General features: G+C 35.0%; 2 protein-coding genes and 1 long non-coding RNA gene across 5 annotated transcripts; 2 read left to right on the top strand and 1 right to left on the bottom strand.

The window, feature by feature from the left end:
• The first annotated feature begins 1695 nt into the window (after positions 1–1695).
• On the top strand, positions 1696–15429 carry LOC116163436 (solute carrier family 22 member 3-like). 2 transcript variants are annotated; one of them, XM_031477344.1, is made up of 8 exons: positions 1701–2389; positions 4959–5163; positions 13573–13679; positions 13742–13896; positions 13947–14061; positions 14106–14599; positions 14654–14835; positions 14911–15429. In XM_031477344.1, exons 1-8 carry the CDS (start codon positions 2232–2234, stop codon positions 15082–15084), a joined length of 1590 nt encoding a protein of 529 aa, XP_031333204.1. In that variant the 5' UTR covers positions 1701–2231; the 3' UTR covers positions 15085–15429. The 2 variants fall into 2 exon arrangements, with proteins under 2 accessions (XP_031333205.1, XP_031333204.1); XM_031477345.1 differs by lacking the exons at positions 14654–14835; positions 14911–15429 and having other exon boundaries at positions 1696–2389; positions 14106–14241; positions 14291–14490.
• Positions 2385–2993, bottom strand: LOC116163437. Its single transcript, XR_004143742.1, has 2 exons — positions 2563–2993; positions 2385–2490 (listed from the first exon to the last, which is right to left on the bottom strand). It is a non-coding gene; the product is annotated as an uncharacterized LOC116163437 (long non-coding RNA).
• Positions 15430–16614: 1185 nt separating the features above from the next.
• On the top strand, positions 16615–19054 carry LOC116164952. 2 transcript variants are annotated; one of them, XM_031479210.1, is made up of 5 exons: positions 16615–17585; positions 17643–17980; positions 18040–18242; positions 18462–18645; positions 18695–19054. In XM_031479210.1, coding segments are annotated over exons 1-5 (1056 nt in total). In that variant the 5' UTR covers positions 16615–17583; the 3' UTR covers positions 19024–19054. The 2 variants fall into 2 exon arrangements, with proteins under 2 accessions (XP_031335070.1, XP_031335069.1); XM_031479209.1 differs by having other exon boundaries at positions 16615–17590.
• Positions 19055–21869: the final 2815 nt, after the last annotated feature.

The raw sequence follows: 21869 nt of genomic DNA, 5'->3' as shown, positions 1-21869 counted from the left end.
GCTTTTATTTCATAGCCACCTTATATAAATATAAATTGTGCTTTATTGTTACGGTATGGTCTCGTTTAGTAACTATGCAAGTATTTTTCAGAATGTGAAGCTTTTTCAAAATAGCTAATCAAACTGCAGGTACGTATTTAAAAAATAAAGTTGATAATGGCCCTAAAAAACGAAACTCTAAATTTTAAATGTTGCCAGCTTGTAGAGGAGAAAAAGTTTTAATGACGAAATTGGTCATTGGTTTTTAAAAGTACCTTTGAATAAAGTCGCAAAAATTTTTTTAAAATCCGAAAGTATTGGGAATTCCTCCACTTTCTATATTCGGACCCAAAATACGCAACTTTGCCTCCATTTAATCGACTTCGATTTGGGACACCCTGTACATATGTTAGCACTACTTACACTATTTATTTTATTTACATACTCTTACATACAAATTTTTTCATTTTCAATCACATAGCGATAGCAAACTTACTTTATGGTCCATACATTTTCACTTAATAGATAATAATGTGAAATGTATGTATAGTCACTTGTTCCATATATTTAATTTCTGCATACCTTAAAGTCACTAAATATAGAAAGTACCGCAATCCATTGGGCTCGTGTGTTAGAGAGAGAACGCATGATTTTTGCCCAAAAATGGCAGAAGTTACCAGATTCTAGTAACTTTAATGTTAGGGATTGTTCCACCTGTTTGGAGATATCTGTATATATTTTTATAAAACATGACAGTACTATGAAGTTAGGTTATAAAAAATGACAGCTAGTCAGATTTTAATTGTCAATTTTTTTAAGTTGGCAGCAAATTTGCCCAAAAATGGCGGATGATTGCGGTACTTTCTATATCTAGTGACTTTAACTTTACCTAAAGTCACTAGATATAGATATCCGCCATTTTTGGGCAAATTTGCTGCCAATTTAAAAAAATTGACAAATAAAATCTGAATAGCTGTCATTTTTCATAACCTAACTTCATAGTACTGTCATGTTTTATAAAAATATATACAGATATCTCCCAACAGGTGGAACAATACCTAACATTAAAGTTACTAGAATCTGGTAACTTCCGCCATTTTTGGGCAAAAATCATGCGTTCTCTCTCTAACACACAAGCCCAATGGATTGCGGTACTTTCTATATTTAGTGACTTTAGCATACCTAATAGGCGAGCGCCATCTCGTACCGTATCTCCAATCTGCCTTGAGTGAGACACTTATATTCTGACAAAGCAAAGAGTATATCATTTATCTTTGAACAAAGATAATTATTATCTTGGATTATATGGCCCAGTTGTAACGTACGCCTCGATTTTAATCCCTCTTCGCTCTCGCACTTAGCAACCAGTAGAGTGCGTAAGAATCTGTTCGTCTGTCTGCGGCTGATTTGATTTAAAAAATCGCACTCAGTTTTTGAAATATTCTAATTTAATTATTAGGCTTATATTTTGTAACGTCACAATTTCAAGGTTAGAAATAATTTTTAATCAGTCTTAATCAAGGTAGGCATCGCATAAATTAGATATTTAATTATATGTACATAATCTGTTTACTATTCATTGTCTTGCAAATACGGGGTACACACGTGCTCATACGCAGGTACCTTTCAAAATAAAGTGAACTTTGATTCTCTATTGAGACTGCCGTTTTGCGTACAGGCTTTTAATTAAGGTTATCTACTATAATCGTATTGATCATTCTCTCGACTGATTGTTATTTTGCTAGTTGTTAAATGCATAATAAACAAGGTACATTAAATGTCGTTATTCTTGAAGTTTATTGTCCATGAAGGCTATTTTCACCAAAACCCTTAGAAACTGAAGATGTATCCCAACTCAACATTACTCTACGGCCGGACGTGAAGTGGCGGTATTCCTTTCGTGGTGATTAAATAATATTATCGATACATTCACTATATAATCAGCAGTTCGTATATTCATTCATTTGAAAGTTTATTTGTACTGACACATTTACTTTTGATTTGTTAAGCATCTGTTTTCGCGATTTAGAACTCTACTCGAATGACATGTTGGGAGTGAATAATGTGCGAGTAAAAAATAGTGTTGTTTTTAATTACTAGACGCCATAAAATCTCCAACTGATGTGCATTTAATATATTAGGTACCTACTTTAGATGTACAGCAAAAGTTTTTCAATTTAGTAGAGGAGAAAGTGTAATCGTGTTCGGACGGACGCGTGCTTATTTTCGAATATTTGTTTACAATATTAATTATGTCAAGTAGTCATCCATCTTTGGATAGTATCTTATGCGATTTAGGTCAGTTGGGTAAATACCAGTGTTTTACCGTTACGTTATTTTCAATTGCTGTGATTATTCATTCCGCTATTCACACTGCTTTCGTTTTTACCGCAAGGAACGTCCAATACAGGTAAATAATCTATTTTTAAAATGTATTTTAACATCGCATTCCTAGTTTTACGATAAATGTCAACCGGGTGAATTCGTGTCGGTGATAGTATCATTGACCTTCTGAAAGTAGATATTTATAACGCCTTGTAGGTAGGTTTTTTTGGATCTTATCTGTTGCTAGTTGCTACTGACCTTAGTACCTTTTTTGTAGCACAGTGGCGGCGGCAGTTTAAAAGGTATGAAATTACCGGTCATACTGGCCCTTAGTACCTACATAGACTGCTTTCTCAATTATTTTGTGAAAAAATAAATAGATTTGTTACGCGCTAGAAAATTACACTTTCACGAGAATGTTCAAACCATAATCGCCATAATAAACTAAACCGATCATTAATCAAAGGGAAATTAATTAATGGTAAATACTATCGACCCGAATTTTGTATTGAAACACACTGTTAGTGTCTAATGTAAGGTACTCTTAAGAATCAATACTGACGTGACGTGTCGCATCAATAGCCTCGACTGGTCAGTGGCCATCTCATCTCATGCATTTAGGGTCATGCAAATAAACACCACTATTTTAACGTATTTCCACAAAAAAATGCGCCATTGTGGCTACTTTGTCTCATTGGGCTCGCTATATTTAATTTTAGATATTTAGATCTTTATCATTGTTTTACTTTTTAGCGCATTTCTATAAAAATAAAAAAATGCGCTATGTAGCCACTTTGTCCGTCCGCTCGTTCGTTAAATCGCTACTAGTTCTTTATCTTAAGAGCTATTGTTCTACTTTTTTCGCTATTTGGTTCGTTATGGTGTCGAGTCTTGTACCAAGGAAGGAATTTTTTCTGCGGTTATTGCTAAAAAGGTTATTGTAAAAAAAACAAAAAACCGTTTTTTTACATGTTCCATAATTTGACACTTTTGCCGTTTATTAGCGATCCTAGAGATCGTTTATAATCTTGTATTGCTGTCTGCCTGTTGGTCATGGTCTGTCCGTCTGTTCCTTTGTCTGCCTGTCCCTCTATCTGTCCGTGTGGACGATAACTTCGTTTAAAAATGTCCGATCGCTTTGACATCTCCGTTAGTTATGAACTGAATTGCATGAAATTCAATACCATAGCTTTAGCCATATAATACGCAATGCCAAAAGTGCCCTTTTCGCATCTCGACCATTTATATACCGAATTGCAAACTTTTTTATTTATAAAAGTATTTGAATGAAATTTGATACATAGGCGCTTGGAACAAAGGAAAATCTAACGTTAGTTTCAAAATTTAGATTTGCGCATGCGCAGTTCCAACTTTCTTATGTAGAAAAGCATTGAGATGAAATTCTTCTTATAAACAGAAATTGAAGTAGCACGTCAAAAATGGATTGCACATGCGCAACGCTATCTTTCATATTTGTGGCCGGATTTTTACGATTTCAACAGATTTCAACAAATCTTACAAATGGGAAATGAATGCAAGTGGAAATGCGCTTTCTGTAAATCGTTTACGATTACTTTTTAACTTGTTAATCATATAGGGGATTTGTAATGTGTTACTTTTACGTATATACTCTCTGCTACTGAAACCATAATTTAACAAATTCTCGTTAAGGCATGCTAGTATTCAGTGCAATGATCGAAGGAGTAGGCAATTTTGTGGTATGGTTACTAAAGAAGTTATTCAATTACTTGTACATTACAATATTACAATGACAATCCACATTTATATTGCATTACATTTTTAGCGCATTTCCACAAATATTTAAAAAAATGCGCTATTGTGGCCACTTTGTCCGTCCGTCAGTCCGCCCGTCCGTCCGCTCGTTCGTTGAGATGCTACTAGTTCTCTATCTATTGTTCTACTTTTTTTGCTATTTGGTTCGTTATGGTGTCCAGGCTTGCACCAAGGAAGGAATTTTTTCTGTACCGCTTACAAAAAAAGTTATTGTAAAAAAACCAAAAAACCATTTTTTACATGTTCCATAATTTTACACTTTTGCCGTTTATTAACGATCCTAGGATCGTTTATAATTTTGTATTGCTGTGTGTCGTGTGTCTGCTGGTCTGTCCGTCTGTTCCTTTGTCTGTCTGTTCATCTATCTGTCCGTATGAACGATAACTTCGTTTAAAAATGTCGGATCGCTTTGACATCTCCGTTAGTTATGAACTGAATTGCATGAAATTCAATATGGGCATAGCTTTAGCCATACAATACGCAATGCCTAAAGTTGAGTTGAATCAATTTAAATTCACAGTGCCCTTTTCGCATCACGACCATTGATAAACCGAATTGCAAACTTTTTTATTTATAAAATTATTTAAATGAAATTTGATAGATAGGCACTTGGAATAAAGGAAAATCAAACGCCAGTTTCAAAATTTAGGTTTGCGCATGCGCAATGCCAACTTTCTTATTTATGAAAGCATTGAAATGAAATTCTTCTTACAAATTGAAATTGAAGTAGTACGTCAAAAATGAATGGCACCTATGTAACGCTATGTTTCATATTTGTGGCCGGATATTTACAGAAGTTGCATCTTAAAAAAAATGCAAATCGTTCACGATTACTTTTTTAACTTATTTTTGTATTTCAGGTGTGAGGTACCCGGCTGTGAATCATCACCCTCTGAAACGTGGCTGCAAAATGCAATTCCGTTTGTACATGATCAACCGTCGAAATGTACACGATTTTTATACCTGAATGGCAGCGAATGCAATTATCTGGACTTCAATAGAAGTATCGTGGAAAGATGTAATGATTATGTTTACGTAAACGGGGAAGCCACAATATTGCATGATGTAAGTACGCAATAATTATTTTATTATACTATTGAAGCAAAATGCTTAATCTAAAATAATTGAACAATGCAAAGTTTATAGCTAATTTACCTTAAATATAGGGACAAAGTTCTTTATTTCACCAATTAAATTTAAATGTTTAGATTTATTTTTATCTTACATAACGAGTAAGATATTAATGATCTTGCTTGTTGATATAAATTTTTCTAGATTGCCGTTGTGTTAGGTGTAAGTGCAATGTACTCGTATCTTGATTACAATGCCCCACTCGACCCCACATTGATAAACGATAATGCCGAGGATAATGCATATACCTAGGTACAATATTTTGGCACAATTCTGAAACTTACCGTTCATACTGTGATGTGCATTTGTTTGTAAACAAAGCTATCGAGTCACCTTTGGAATTTTTGTTTAAATGGGAAAACGTACTTAAATTAAATTCCAAATGCGACTCGACCGCTACTCATTTTTGATCGCCCGGTACTTGTAAAATTAGTCTGTTGGGTATTCTTGTAGTGCAAACCTACTAGAGAGCCGATTAAGTGAAATCTTACAGATTCTGATCGTTTATCCATTTTATTGGACAATTTATTGTGTAACCTGATAACATTTGTTTTATACCAGTGAACTCTTTCAGTTTGTTTGGCTTTATGTAGAGTAGACTTTTAGACGCTTCCCCAGATTTGGATGGACTTGCTTGATTATTAATTCTATAAGTATTGGTTAGATGAGCTGTAGCCAAATATTTTTGTGTGCAAATAATACAAAGGGCTTATTTTATTGGTCCGTCATGTACCTACTTTTGTCACGTTACTTTTATCGAGCTGTTTTTAATGATTTGATTATAATGCATAAAATCGGCTCTAGAAAAAACACAAATTAAATTTTGAAAATAAAATTACCATTTGGTGCTACCTAATAATGGTTTAATTGGCAACTTACTAAAACTTGATACGATTTAATTGAGGAGCGTTTTTATGAAGCCCTAAATTTAGTTATATTGTGAGTTCGCGACAAACCCAAAAATAAACGGGCACTTTGTAATGTTCGCGCTCAGAAATTGGCATTGAAATATCTTATTACAGGTAAACGTCTTCAACGGTAACTTTTTTTAGGCAGCTCGCAACTGTTGCGTCCCGTCCGTGTTGGCCTTTAGCACTAGGACCTTGCAGAAAGCTGACATTTGTTATTTAACACGCATGGAGGGCAAAATAATAGAATTTTGTAAAAATAAAGCGTTACATAATATGCGATGTAAAATACAAAAAATGTTTAGTAATTAATGTGTAAGCCATATTTAAATTGCTGTTCAACGCATTGAAGATTATTACAAAAAAATACTCGTCCGTATTATCATATTATGTTATTATGTGTTAGGTATTGTGAAAACTGAGGAAAACAAACGGTCATTATTAAATTTATGCTACGTATTATAGGAAAATAGACCATATCTTTTGTTCACATTAGGTAGGTCGGTATACAGTAAGTCTCACAAGGGGCACAATTGATTTTGAACAAATTCAACATGAATCCTCTACAGTTACACCTAAGGCTTAATTAAACAAGTAAAAAGGTTTTCGCCCTAAGACGAGTAACTTCAGCGCATTTTACATAAATTGATCAATACTTCCCCAAAGGCCATACCTATGTGTGCTATTTTTTGGGATACATTGCCAATTCACGAACTCCGATCTACAAATTTGATAAATAATCCATCTACTAAATTTGATCGTAATCGATCCATTCGTTATCGAGATATCGTGCTAACGGACGGACAGGACAGACACCGCCAATCGAGGGGTAAATCGCTAGGCAAAATCGTGTACACCAAACTTCATACTTCACGTATTTCACCAATACTTCATGGACTTCATCAATACTTCACCGAACTTCACGGACTTCACCGACACTTCATGTATTCCACCAAAAACTTCACGGACTTCACTGATACTTTATGAATTTCACTGATATTTTGCAATGGACAAAATCCCATCCTTTTTTCTAGAGTTCTTGTAAAGCACTCAAAGCAGTAAAAGATGTAGAATGTATTGATATAAATGATAATAGAGGCATAACAAAAACGAAACGGTAATATAAAGTAAAATAAAAACATACTTTGTTTATACATAGAGGTAAGTACATAGACGAAATTGAAATGAATCAATTTTTTTTAAGAAATTTTTAAAAAAATTGCTTTTGTTTGAGTTTTGCCCGTCCGTCGGACCCACTTCTGCGGTTTTGAACTACTTTTAGGGGAATGGTCCTAGAGTCCTGGAATTTTTTGCAATATGTAGCCTATACCTTGAAGGTGTGCCACACGGCAATCAAATTTCGCTGTCTTAAGGGAGGTGGCCTCCATCAATTATTTCCTGAGATGCTGTTTTTGAAAGTAAAAGTAAAACGTGCATTACTTTTACATACGGCAATCAATTGGCGCATGGCTTTAGTGGTGCAGTAAAAATTTTGAAAATGGGGAGGGGGGACGGGGGTAAACACCCGTTCCACCTTTCATGGTCTCATCGAAATAAATTGGTTTGCACAAACTATAACGTTACCGCGCGACTCTTTTTCAAGTTCAGTTCATGGCGCGGGGGGGGGGCGTATTTTATCTTTCATGATATTCTAATTAAAGGTCTCAACGAAAGGATATATTCCCTTATATCTCCACAACAGATTGTTGGAAGAGGGTACTCACAAAGGGCGATTGGGACATCTTAAAGAAATATATCCATTGAGCGATTATCTCGAAAACGGTTAATCGGAGGAAAGTACTTTCAAAGGCAAAATCAATCGGGGGTGTCGGAGGATTTTCAATGTCCTCCCATCAATCATCTACTAAGAAAGTAAATATCGATAACATGCTACTACCTTCTAACCCAACCATTTGCTAAGCTATTTCGGTTTAAAAAATGGCCCTTTATCTTTATCTGCACAGGAGTTGTTATTTTACAAGCTTTTCTTATCAAATTTCTGTTATACCTATGCAGTTATACTAAATGGTTCACTTCCTATTAATGTAATGGGTCATGTTAAAATATATCTCTTATTAACAGATATCTGGCTCTTTCACTTCCTATTAATGTAATGGGTCATGTTAAAATATATCTCTTATTAACAGATATCTGGCTCTTTATACCATATAAAGCTGTTCAATTCTTCTTTGGGATTGACATTGTAGTCGTAAATAACTCAATGGCGTGGCCAGAAACTTGATTTGGAAGGGGCTGATGTACTAAGTTGTGGAGGGTGCTGAAATTTAAGGAAAACAAAAGCCGCTATCCACATGAGAAATTTTCCGTCTGTCGATTTTATTTTATATAGGTACCTAATAAGTGTTATTTAGCTACCTGAACCTGATGATAATAAAGGAAAGGATTTATTAAATTTTTAAAAGGAAACAATTTACGATCTTTGTACCTACACATAACTACGACGCAAGGACTATCAGTACGTCTATGAGTCGCTGTCTCATCAGGGCGTCTGTCGCCTGTGTAACTGTCCTTTTGTTTTGTAGAAATGGGCATAGTTAGTCATTCATAAATAAATGCCATACTTTTGCGGATAAAAAACTTACCTTTCAGCATAGATTTTTTAATCTATGCTTTCAGTTTTATTTCGCAGAAATTTATTTAATATTACCTCGAATTTTACTTAGTGGTGACGACCGTGAATTGAACTACCGTACGATTTTTGTTAACGGATATGATTATAAACTTCGCCACAACCTCATGCATTTTTCCAATAGTTCGCTTAAACTTCACTAATTTCATGGACTTCATCAGTACTTTATGGACTTCATTAATACTTAACGGACTTCATCAGTACTTCACGAACTTCACCAATATTTCATGGACTTCACAAAAACTTCATATGAACTTCACGGACTTCACACTTGTACACCATACTTCACCAGTGGTTCACCCCTCGCCGCCAATTATAAACTCGCTAGGAGCTCGTTAATAAGTAATATGATCTATTGTGCTACTGTGTGTTTACACTTGTCGTGCATAATTCATAACTAACACAAAACACTTAAGTTTACATTCAAAAACGTATAAAAAGCTTTCGACAATAAATAAGTCTTAACCATGAAAGGATTCCTTTTGTTTGACGTCGTCAGGTTTTAGTCCCGTTAACTGGTTCATATGACCACAGTCAACCACAAAAATATTGGTTAAGAATAGGCAGTGCCGTTGTGTAACTCGACTCAGTTTGCTTGTCACCCGCTTCCTACTATTTCATTAAAAAAAAACAACATTGTTGTACCTCTACACTTAAACCGCAGATTCTACGCTTAATTCACACTAGAGCAACACGGAAATAAAATCAACACGGCAACGTTTATGGACACTAGAATGCCTACTTCTCTCTAGAACTAACCAGATCTCATTTAAATTCTAAATCACAAAGTGGTAGGTGATCAAAATGTCGAAAGCCGGACCTAATTAGGGTAGTTGTCAACAACACAGTGACTTGTAGTTGGAGTATATAGTTATAGGGACGGAACACAAAATAAAACACGTTAACGGTGTAACAGAACAATTTGTATATTGGTTGTCTTCAAGTTCAGAAGTCATTAATCTCAAATAATGAATAGGTAGATGATTTGTAGCATCAATCGATTGATAATCAGGATAAATCACATCCACAGAACATGATGTTGCCAGGCCCACCCTTGGGACAGGCCACTTGACCCTCGTGCAGGAAATACAAGCGTAAAGTTGAGAGTTGAGATCAATTTTACAGTTTTAAATGCATCTATTTTAGTTACAGTATTCCGATTCATGGGAGTGTCTCTTTATGGATTTAGTTTCCATAAAGGGAATTCATACAATAACTCAGGTGACGCTCTGCTCATGCGCCGCTCAAAATATTGTAACATGCTATTTCAATAGGAATATTCACATTTGACGGTCAGAACATGTTCATAGTAATACACGCTACAATAATTGACCGGACCGTGAACTGACCGATAATGTGAATTGGCCTTAAAAAACGAATTTATTTATCTTATTACGATATAATAACTTGATGAGATATTTTTTTTTGGAAATAAGTTTGACACAAACGTTGTATAATTCCCAGGGGGTTAACCGGTGGTGACCTTGACCTCGACCTTCCACGTCATTCCAAGGTGATTTTATTCAATGGTTACATTCATAAAAAATACAACTTTAGAAAAGTTCTTCTAATTGTAGAAAAACGACTTTCATGAAGTAGCGTGGGTATTGCGAGCAGCTGCTTTAACAAAAACGTAAAGTGGAGTGTTGCGAGGGTTAGCGTGAGAGTAGAGGTGTGTAACGGGAGCCCGTTAATGGATTTTATTTGATTTGAATTGTACTTCAATTTTTAGCGCATTTTTTTAAAATTAAAAAAATGTGTTTTGTCCGTCCGAACCCACTTCTGCCGTTTCGAACGACTTCTAGGGGAGTGGTCCTAGAGTTCTGGAATTTGTTGCAGTAAGGTGTGCCCCAACTACTGCCCTTCTTTCTGCCCTCTTATCAAAGTACGGGGCAGAGGGGAAGGGGAGTGGAACTAATTAGCCTTCATAGTACTCTAATGAAAGGTCTCAACGAAAGGAATTAATTTCTACCACCCATAGCCCTTCTCCTCGAACTCGTATCGTGATCGGGTATATTCCCTTGATTCCTTTATACCTCAAGAACGGATTGTCGGAAGAAGGTACTCACAAAGGGCGATTGAGACGTCTGCAAAAAATATATCCATTGGTGATGTCAAAACAAAAGCTATTTCGGCTAAAAAAAATGCGCTTTATCTGCAAAGAGTTGTGCACCATTTATACCTACTTGTTTACAATCTATGGCAATAAATGATATTATTATTATTATTCGAAATTGCCAAAACAGGTAAGTTTCGACATCGATCGTCGACATTAGTACCTAATATAATTTGGCACGTGTAATGTAACTTTAACTTTGCATTAAATTAATTTATTTCCATTGGAATTAGTATACTGCATGTATGTGTTTTCGCATATTTTCACGGATTGTGAGTACATCTAGGACTTAACTGATTTTTGTTACCTCAGATCGTGTATTAATGTTATTATTTTGTGATGTAGAAATGTAGAATGCAATAATAATTAGGTTTCTATTTGAGAAAATGAAGCTGCCCGATCAACCCTTAACCTAAGGGACATACGCCCCGTCGTATGAAGAACATCCCGCTAATTTCGATAATAATTAAATAACGTCAAAGGAAGTGCTAAATGAATTATGAGAAAATAAAACCCTTGGAATTCACACGTGCACAAATAAGATAATATTGTTGATAGGACGTATCATTGTTGCTGATAAATATTAACCAACCTTTGTACTGACTCTCTCAGTCATTATCAAGATGCACGAAATAGGTATCTTTTCGTTTTTGTGATATTGTGTATCCCACTTCCACTAATATAACTCCTCCTCAATTTGAAGTTAGTAAAAAGGGAGCCGACTGCTCTGTATAAACTTATATGCCTTAAGCCTAGTAGACAAAATAGATTCACGCTCAGTCGTTCTTATCGGAAAAAAAGCATTTTGCGCTGTAGCAAAAAGGCGCAATAGCAACACGATTTCGACATGGTACAAGCAGCCGACATGAAGCTGTCCCATCAAAGCAACGCGTTTTCTACATTACCGTGAAAAATGTCATCAAGTGAAAACGACGATGTGACTGCGATGCACCTGGTGCTTACGAAATAGAAAACATTCTAGAAAGTCTATGAAAAGAAAATGGAAAATGCTTTTATTGCAAGAAACCAAAAAAATAAAATATTCGTTGCTGCTAAGGAGCTCGATAGGCACCCAGTGCATATCTACAAGTTTTTCATGAAATTGCTGTTCATTTTTATGTTGCGCCATGATATTAATTTTCCTTCTCATTAAAAACGCAGCTTAGATGTTTCTTTGCTGTAGCGTTGGTGGGTATACGGGGTATATAAACCATCAGTTAAACACAAAAGATACATCGTCGCTACATCGCGTCGCTTTGGTGGGACCAGGCCCTTAGTTCAAGCAAAACAAAAATAAAGTTTCCCACAAATATTGCTGTGGGCACTGGTCCGTAGGCTAGAATGGCTGTACCCAAAGCACCTTAACAAAAACCTAGCTAGCTATTTACTTTACTTATTATCCCAGCACAAAACTCCTCCCCAATACATAGGAGAGATTCGACTCTACTCTCAGTTAACCTGTTAACTTCTAACAGATAGTGGATTAGACCAAATACCTTAAACTCCAAACCGAACTGCAAAATTTTGAATAATTAAAATGGACCTTGGGCAAGCATGAGCATCCAACAAAAACATAGTTGAATTAGAAATGAATCGTTAGAATAAAACACACGGAAATTAAGGGAAAATTAGAAAAGTGTGATTTAATTCTAACACCCACACACAAAAATGATACAACAAACCAAACAATTGTTAAAAATAGACTAAAATTAAAACTTAATTACTTACATTACATGTTCCGGAATTGTAATCCAAATAAACGGTATCCATACACAAAATACAAAAACAATTTTCAATTAAACAATTAGACTTTAACGACCGGGTAATCGCAGCAAACATATCTGCTTGCAGCACTTTATTAGATGGCCAAAACTCCAAAACCAAAAAATACATAAAATAATTGACGGTATCCAGTGGAAAACACAATGCCGAAAAATAGAACAAAATCCCTCCTTTATAATTAACGGAAAGAAAGGTGCCAAACGTTTACCTTTAAAATTAAACGGTGCGGTAAATTGCCAACGTTGACGTTCTACGTTCAAAAATACGAAAAAAAAGACCCCTATGTTATTTAATAGCGCTTCCAACAATACCAAACACTACGCATTTTGGTAAAGTTTACTGCAACACAATTAATTAACTAGGTACGGTTAATTATAGGTACCTACTCACTTAAATGGCCGAGTTGAAACTCCGAAATTCGGTAGTTCAGTTAACACCGATCGCGTCCCGGAAAAGTGCTTTCAGATGCTGCAAAGATAATTTAAATATCTCTACCCGGCTACAATCTGCAAAATTACTGATTTCCTTATCGTTGGCTAAAACGGCGCTACAAATTAAAGTCATAACTTTTACCTTCTATTTCTCACTCCTAACAAAAATCCATAGGTCTGGAACTACCTACAATTTCTCGTAACGAAGCACCCGTTTGAGTTCGCCAAAATACCGGGTGTTCATTAAGGCTGGTAGCTTTCATCATTCAACAAAATCTATGATATATATATATATATATAATATAGATAAAGATATGGTAGATAAAGTCAGTATTGTAAGATTTCACTTAACTTTCATTTGTTTACAAAGGCAACATTTATACGTACCACAGTGTAAAACACACTTGGTTTGTTGTAGAGTACTTGTGTATTAACTCGTTCTCCACTTTCCTCTAGTTTGATCTTCAGTGTGACGAGAATTTGTGGAAACTAACTTTAGTGGGCACCGTCAACAGTATTGGACAATTTGTTGGACTACCCATAGCAGGATTTTTCTCAGACAGGTAAACATATAACACTGTATAACACCATTAAATAAATAACATTATTCACATCTTGATTTTAGATATGGACGTCTTACCACATTAATTGTTGCCATAGTATCTTCGGGTATTTTTGGTATAATTCGTTCATTTTCGCCTTCGTATATTTTCTTTTGTGTCTTTGAATTTCTGGATTCGGCATTTGGAGCTGGAGCATATACGTGTGGTTACATACTAGGTAAGTGTTAATAGTAACAATAAAATGCAAATTTTCAAAAAAAATTGAAGGAGTGGAACTTGTCGGGCCACAAAGAAGAGTCTTAATGGGTACTCTTATTTCGTGTTCGTATGCATTAGGAGAAGTATTACTAGGCGGTCTAGCGTGGGGCATACCGCAGTGGAGGTAAATACAATTTTTGTCCTTCTAAATGCATTAATATATTTTAGACCATTTCTTCAAGTATTATGTTCTTCTTCGTTTATTCTGCTGTTTTATTATTGGATAGCTCCAGAATCAGTGAGATGGTTACTAGTACAACAAAAATTTAATAAAGCGAAACAAATATTAAGCAAAGTTGCTAAGGTAAATGGAAAGTCTATTTCAAATGAATACCTTACCGAGTTATGTACAGCTGATCACTCATCAAACACTGAAACGTATCCTATCACAAGTTTATTTAAATCTTGGCGATTATGTCTAAGATTTTTAAATTGTTGCTTTTGTTGGATCTCATGTGTTTTTGTTTTTTATGGACTAACTATAAACTCAGTGGCCTTATCAAGTAACCCATACTTAGACTTTATCTTAACCTCGCTAGCAGAAATACCTGGCTACCTAGCAGTGTACCTTCTAGTCGACAAATTGGGAAGACGAATTTGTGAATCGTCTATGTTAATTATGACAAGTCTTGCCTGCATTGCATTTAATTTTGTGCCATTGGGTAAGTAGTTCCGTATGCTGTATCACCGATTGTAATCAACATTTTACTTTGCAGATTTGCATTGGTTAAGATTATTGATGTTTCTAATAGGAAAATGCGCAGGAACTGCTGCATTCGCAGTGTGTTACATAATTACTAGTGAAATATTCCCAACTCCTTTAAGGCATTCATTAATGGCAACTTGCTCTATGTTTGGTCGTGTGGGATCTATGATTGCACCTCAAATGCCATTACTGGTACGTTGTATGAATATACTTAGTTGTAGCGCAGGGTGTTTGTGGTTGTAGTATACTAATATATTCTGCATTTAGGAGAAACAATGGAAACCTTTACCAATTATTCTATTTGCGACAATGGCCTTTTTGTCTGGGGTATTTAGTCTATTTTTCCCAGAAACTGCAAACACCCATCTTCCTGATACTATCAAAGAAGCAGAAGAAATTGGTAAAAACAAACCAGAAAATAAATATACCTTCCCCAGTTGACACTCGGCTTTATTGACACGAAGTAGTTCCATTAGATACAGAAGTATTTAGTAATAATAAATTTTTACTTCATCAAATTTAAAGTTTCAGATTTTTTTTCTTTCTGGTGTGCAAACAACATTCAATTTGAATAATAATAAAGAAAATAAGTACAATATTTTTATGCTTTGATTGTATGAATCAGATGCAGTTGAGATACTAAAAATGTGAAAGATAAAATGTTTTGGTTTGATTTTTTGTTTGTAAATAGTCCAATTTTTTGTAAAAAATCTCGCAATTTTCGCATATTTATGTGATATACAGTAATTTTATGTAGCTAAATTGTAACCGATCAGTATTTTATTAAAAATTTTACTATTTTGTCATAATTAAATGTACTAACGTGTACAGAGTGTATGTGGATGGTATTGTAAAGGAATTAAAAACGAAACTTAAACCGTTTTACACTTGGATAATGAAGATGAATCATTTGCAGATAAACTTCATACTTAAACTTATTTATACACTCGTTAATTAAGATTATGGCTTTCCGTCAATGCCACTCCAACCAGTCCCCTTGAAAATGGTACATTCTTGTAAGCACCTCTTGTGCACTGCGCTTTTTAACATAGAAATAGTTCTCCAAATTGTCAAAGAGTAAGCAACTGAGAAAGCACATGTATTTTAGAATATTTCTGGTACTTCAATAGTAGTCCGAACGTTCCCTTCGTTAATCCAATTAATGTTTGTTGGTATAACCTTTTTTCGAGGCCATCACAAGTATGCTCTGCGCAGTCAACAGAATCAGAAAAATTCTATCGCAACAAAAATAACTGCTCATACAATAGCCATTCATAATAACAAAAAATAATTGCCATCTCGCTTTCTGTTAATTTGTCTTGATTACCTAACCTGATTTTTCATTGTTCAACGATGTGTGATTCTGTATTTATTTCTGAAGTTGATTTACTTTTGCATTATGTGCGCGCGAGGTTTTTTCTTGCTGGATCTTTTTTCCTGGCTTTTGGTTCAGGTTTGCTTTGAGGAACCAAGGCCTTTCTCGGAATAAAATTTTTCGGATCTTTTCAGGCGCACAAAATTAATAGTTTTATTTATTTCCTTTCCCCATGGGCTCTCACTTTCTCAACACATAAGAGTCGATCATAATATAACACAACTCAATATCACTATTTATACCGTGCACTACACAATCCTAGTCACGGCAAGGTGAGTTGATAGCAATGGCGGCACTTCCACCATTTTATATGGGAAGCGGGTGCATCATGTAGGTATTTTTAATGTTGTAATTTGTTGTTGACATTTTGAGGTGGAAAAGAAAAAATTGGTGGAATATGTTCAGTTAGGTGTAAGAAACAACATATTAAAAATCCCAGACCCTGTGCTAAAGGCTCCAGCCACCCCAACACCCCCCAGAAACCGTGTTTTCGCCCTTTATGGCTGATATCTCGCGATCTATGAGGTCCAGATGAAATATTTATATTTCTCGTGAAATTTCATACAAGGTAGATACTCAGAAGTTAGCCAAGGTCCACCTCTTAGCTTAGAAAATTCATAAAAGAGGCAAAAATCACCAATTTTCGTGGTTTTTTGCGGTTTTTTGCAAATATATCGCGACCTTTAGGGCTAGATGAAATATTTTTAGCTGAAAATGCTCCTCGTGAAATTTCTTACAACGTAGATACTCAGAAGGTAGCCTAGGTCTACCTCTTAGTCTAGAAAATTCATAAAAGGAGGCGAAAATCATCAATTTTCGTGTTTTTTTTGCGTTTTTTTGAAAATATATATATAAATTATTGTTGAAAATGTACTTCACATTTTATTTTGGTGATGTAGTATTCAATATTTTAATCGTCTGCGTTTCTATTTCAATATGTGTCTGTGTGTTGTTATGGGAGTTCTGGTTTTTTTGCACAACCACTTTTCCAAAATAGTATATTTAGAAAACTATAATCAAGTACTACTAAAAGTATCAAAACTTTAGATTCCTGATAACAGAATCTAAAATTCCCGAATTATTCTGTAAAAAGTAACGGTAAATCGTCAGGCTGAAACTGAAAGTACCATTCTATATAAAGCTGACAGTTTTAAAAGATGTTTTTGTGTTATAAGATACAGAATACACCTACACAAGGCCAAGAAACAGACAATACAACCCATTGTTCTAATATGGCGTCTGTAAATACAGTGAATGCATACTTACCGTTGTAAAATGGTATTATCTTTGCCATTTAGAAGTGTTGGCTCTCTTGTAACGAGGTCATTAGAGTATAGTTATCTACCGTGACTCTCATCTATGCTCTCATTTAGATCAGGTATAAACCTTCAATTTATCCGTTTTAGTTCACCATAATACCGTTAGGTACCACCACTTTATCAGCGCTCTCTTTTGAATCCGTTAGCCTACTTCTACACTATACAATGGTTGTATGTTTCTCTGAATGCAACCTTTTTGTTTGTTTGAAAATAACTTAACCTATTTTGTATTTTGCTAATAAACAAATGTAATGTAAGTAAAAATATAAAAAAAGTCGTGTTATAATCATATGGTTACCTTTTAGGTTCGCAATAATAAAGAAAATACTTTGTAATACAAAACTAGATCATTTTGTTTTACAACACAAGGTTGTGCTTCGTAACTTGTATACAGTCTATGAGAAGGAATTCAGTGATGTGACACCCTTCTGTAGTTTAAACATTTCACTTCCTTATAACATTATATTAGAGCCTTTAGATTTATACAATTATCCCAATTGTGATAAAGTTATTATTAGAATAGAGAGCAATAAGCAGTTCCAACCTCTCATCAAACATAAACGTGTTGCCCATGGACTTAATCTTTTTGCTAATGATGAAACGTCACATGCGATATGTAGAATAGCGGCCCCCATTAAAGCAAGTAAGTATTATACTCTTCCTAGCTTGCTAATTGCTATACAGAAAGAACTACAATTTTAGGTATAAATGCTACTTCCGAGAATGGGAATATCACACTCAAAAACTTCAACGGAAAGACAATTGGTATTAAGACTGGCAACGGAAACATAAATGTCTCTAAATTGTATTGTGAACATATATCATTGACTAGTTTAGCTGGGAATATAACTTGCAAAACAGTTTTACAAGCAGCGGACATTCATTTGCACACAGGCAAGAATGGTGTAAGTTGACTGTTCACTAATCTAGTTATTCTAAAAGTAACCATTAGCCAAAATGATGAGTAATTGAATTGTCCATGGTTCTAAAGTTAATGTTTTATATAAATGCCAAAATAAAGGCAGTACCAGTATGTATCCATAATGGCATTGGTGAAAAATGGTGTCTATTGTTCTTTCCTTTTCTATCATATGCTATAGGTACCTACTTTTTGAGTTTTGCAGGATATTTCAACCGAAAAATTGCTGGGCATTAATTTATCGGTTATAACAGCTAGTGGCAATATTAATACAATGTCATCATATTGCAACAATTCACATTTCACAACTGAAAGTGGATATTTGAACCTACATAATGTGCATAAAAATTGTCACATCGTTTGCACCGAGACTGCAAAAGTAAACCTAGGTAACCATATACTTTTTATAACTATTGTGTGGTGTTACTGTTCTTTCAGTTAGTTTCGATGGTAACCTGCAAGCTTGTATGGAAAGGGGCGAAGCAAACATACAAATTGCCAGAATAGAAGGTGATTCGAAAATTACAATGACTAAGGAAGGTGCCTTAAAATTAAAACTTTCTAATGAGTGTCTAGAAAGTTCAACTTTTAAAATACTTGCAAAAGATCTGGAAATAAACAAGGACATTTCAGTTCTACTAAGTGAAGATGATAATTATAAAATAATTAGAAATGACACATCTATTTCTAATACATTAATACACTGCCCTTATGGTGGTGTTGTAGTTGAAAGTTTGTCATGGAAAGAGATGTTTAATTTAGGTTAGTCTTAATTTGTTGATTAAATGTTACTTATTACTATTGTTGTATATATTTTTTTTTACTGCAAATCCATACAAATTGGCAGAGGCACACTCCAAATATTATTTGGAACAGGGGGAGAAATTTTTATTTTTGCCTTATTTTTGAGAGGGCGGGGTTTCAGCCAAGGCTGCTCTACCAACCCAAACATACATTTACAAATATCCATGCCCAAACCCGGATTCGAACCAGCGACCCTTTTAGCACCACAGTCCAGCATGAACTGAACTGCGCCACACGGGCCGCTGCGCTGCGTGTGAGCAAGAGGCGAATAGTGCACTTTTATCTCTGTGGACATTTCATGCCTTAACAAATATGAAATAATTTTTAATTTGTGACACCAATATCAAGTCTGTAAGTGGTATAGTTCCGGAGCCTTTGTGACTCAGACAGACACAAAGAGCGCAAAGTCTACTAAAATCCATGTTTTTGAAGGGATTGTGCCTGAGGCAAATAGAGAAAGTAATTGTTAAGATTCACTTCCACAGCGTTTTATTGTACCAAATGAACCTCGCGCATATAAGGCAGCAGAAGGGAGGGGTGTAATTATTTCCTTTACTCCCTGCAGCCTCCAAAAGTTGCTAAAATATTTTTATGTCTTACTAACCTATCATAGCACATTTTATATCTGATACGCGGGCATAAAGTAGTATCACCATAGTAACTCATTTATACGTAATGACAAAACAAACAAATATTTGCAGGTCATTGAAAATTAGAAACGTCAATTATTAATTGTCAATATCTACTAAATCACAAGATTGGCCTTATTTCGTATAGTTTCTGGAACTTCTTCCTCATTCACGATGAATTGAATTATTTAAAATTACGTTTGACGTTTGGATGGTTTCAATCACATTAACAAATTTGAACCACGCATACTCGATCAAACATAATGAATTATTTTGTAAACGAATTTTGACGAAGAAAACTATTTGTAAGACATAAAATTGTGTATGTACCACGGGCATAAGCTGATGTTTATACTCTCGGGCGACTAAAAAGCTCTCGCTCGAGCTTTTTAACTCGTCGCCCTCGAGAATATAAACATCACTATTATGCCCTTAATACATAAATAACTATTTTACAATAAAAACTATATTTTTATAGCAGTTAGCAGTCTGATTTCTCCTCTAAAGAGAATCTTTGGCCAAACTCATTCCTAAACTCCTTTCTAGCTGTAAGCGAACTCGTAGTGTTAAGAGCATTCTCTCAGAGTCAACAAAAGGTCCCCATTTTTTAGGCATTTAGAAGAGCACATCTTTTGTTGTTCGTGAAGAACATCTCTGAAAGTTACATGAATCCTAATGAACGCGTGACGTGGAGATAGGTACGGTGTTAAAATAAAAGAAAATATTGTCGCAAGTAAGAAAGTTTACATGCGTAGTCTACGCATGCGCACTTGCCAAGATTTGTTTAGGCTCAAGTGTCAGAGCTAAAACAAATATGTGACAGTAATGGCCGTTTGCACCGACAAATTTAAGCGGAACTTAGCTTAAGCGTCGCCTTAAATATCCATGGCAACGATTATTGAGACAATGGTTGCCATGGATTTTAAGCTAAGATCCGCTTAAATTTGTCGGTGCAAACGGCCATAAAAGAGGTCTTCGCCTGTGCGTCAATTAACAACTCCCTAAAAAATGTCAAATTTTAGTTTATAACAGCGAAAGGGTATAAGTATAACATGTTACATAAAAGATAAGTAGGTACTTTTCAAGTACTTTCTAAACCTGCAATAAAATATGGGATGTTCCATTAGTCTTCTAACTCTATACCTGGGACATACTGTAACTATATAAAATACTATACGAGCAAAAATGAGTTGCTGTCGAGTCACCTTTGGAATTTTTGTTTACATGGGAAATCGTCTTAGACCATATAGTACATGAACTGCTACATATTAGTCCTATGCTTAGAGAAGGAAAGAGTGATTTAGAGTCTTATGCTTTCAATACAAAATGTGTGGCCACGGATAGGGGGCACTGTAGTCGTGGGTAAGTTGCATCGGGCGATAAAAGATTGCTCATGTTGCATCGATTATCGCACCGCTCCAGTGGGAACCGCGCCTTCAAGTTAAGTATGATTTACCATGTAAACAAAAATTCCAAAGGTGACTCGACAGCAACTCATATTTGATCGCATTGTACTGTATGGTTTAAGGAAATCGTACTTTTCCAAAGGCGAATCGACCGCCACATTTTTTATTGCCAGTTATATGTACAGTGAGTTTTTTTTTAATGCGAACATAGGAGTTTGCATGCAATGTAATTTCCCTATGTTCGATTTTTAAAAAAACACATCAATCTATGAGGTGTGCGCGGTTCACATTCCCAAATCGCGCAACTTGTGTGACTATGAACCAAGGTTAATAGAGAAAACTATGAACAGCAACTCTATATAGTCTTTATGATGAGAGCACTCGGTAAAATTTTTTTTAAAGAAGTCATGCGAGGCCATAGCAACTTTAAGATACATTTTTCTTAAACTTTCGATAACTTGTTTTTTTTAAAATCGAAATAATTACATTGCATGCAAACTCCTATGTTCGCATTAAAAAAAATTCACTGTATATGAGTTTCTGTTTCACTCAACGGTACCCACAGAGTTGTATGACGGTACCACATAGAGAAGAAGAAAGAAATCTGATTTACCCATATCTATAAAATATATACAGAGTGGTGCTTAGCGCATAGGGATGACGCAGCATAGGGATTTCAATGGTAATTTTTTTATAGGCAATTATGTACTAGCTCCCCTAAGTATTTTAGAGCAAATGTCTAAATCAATTTTTTTAGAGAAAAAAATAAGTACT

This window comes from Photinus pyralis, unplaced genomic scaffold (genome assembly GCF_008802855.1).
Source record: "Photinus pyralis isolate 1611_PpyrPB1 unplaced genomic scaffold, Ppyr1.3 Ppyr1.4_LG2, whole genome shotgun sequence".
In the NCBI taxonomy this organism is placed as follows: domain Eukaryota; kingdom Metazoa; phylum Arthropoda; class Insecta; order Coleoptera; family Lampyridae; genus Photinus; species Photinus pyralis.
This window is presented reverse-complemented; position numbering and strand designations above follow the sequence as displayed.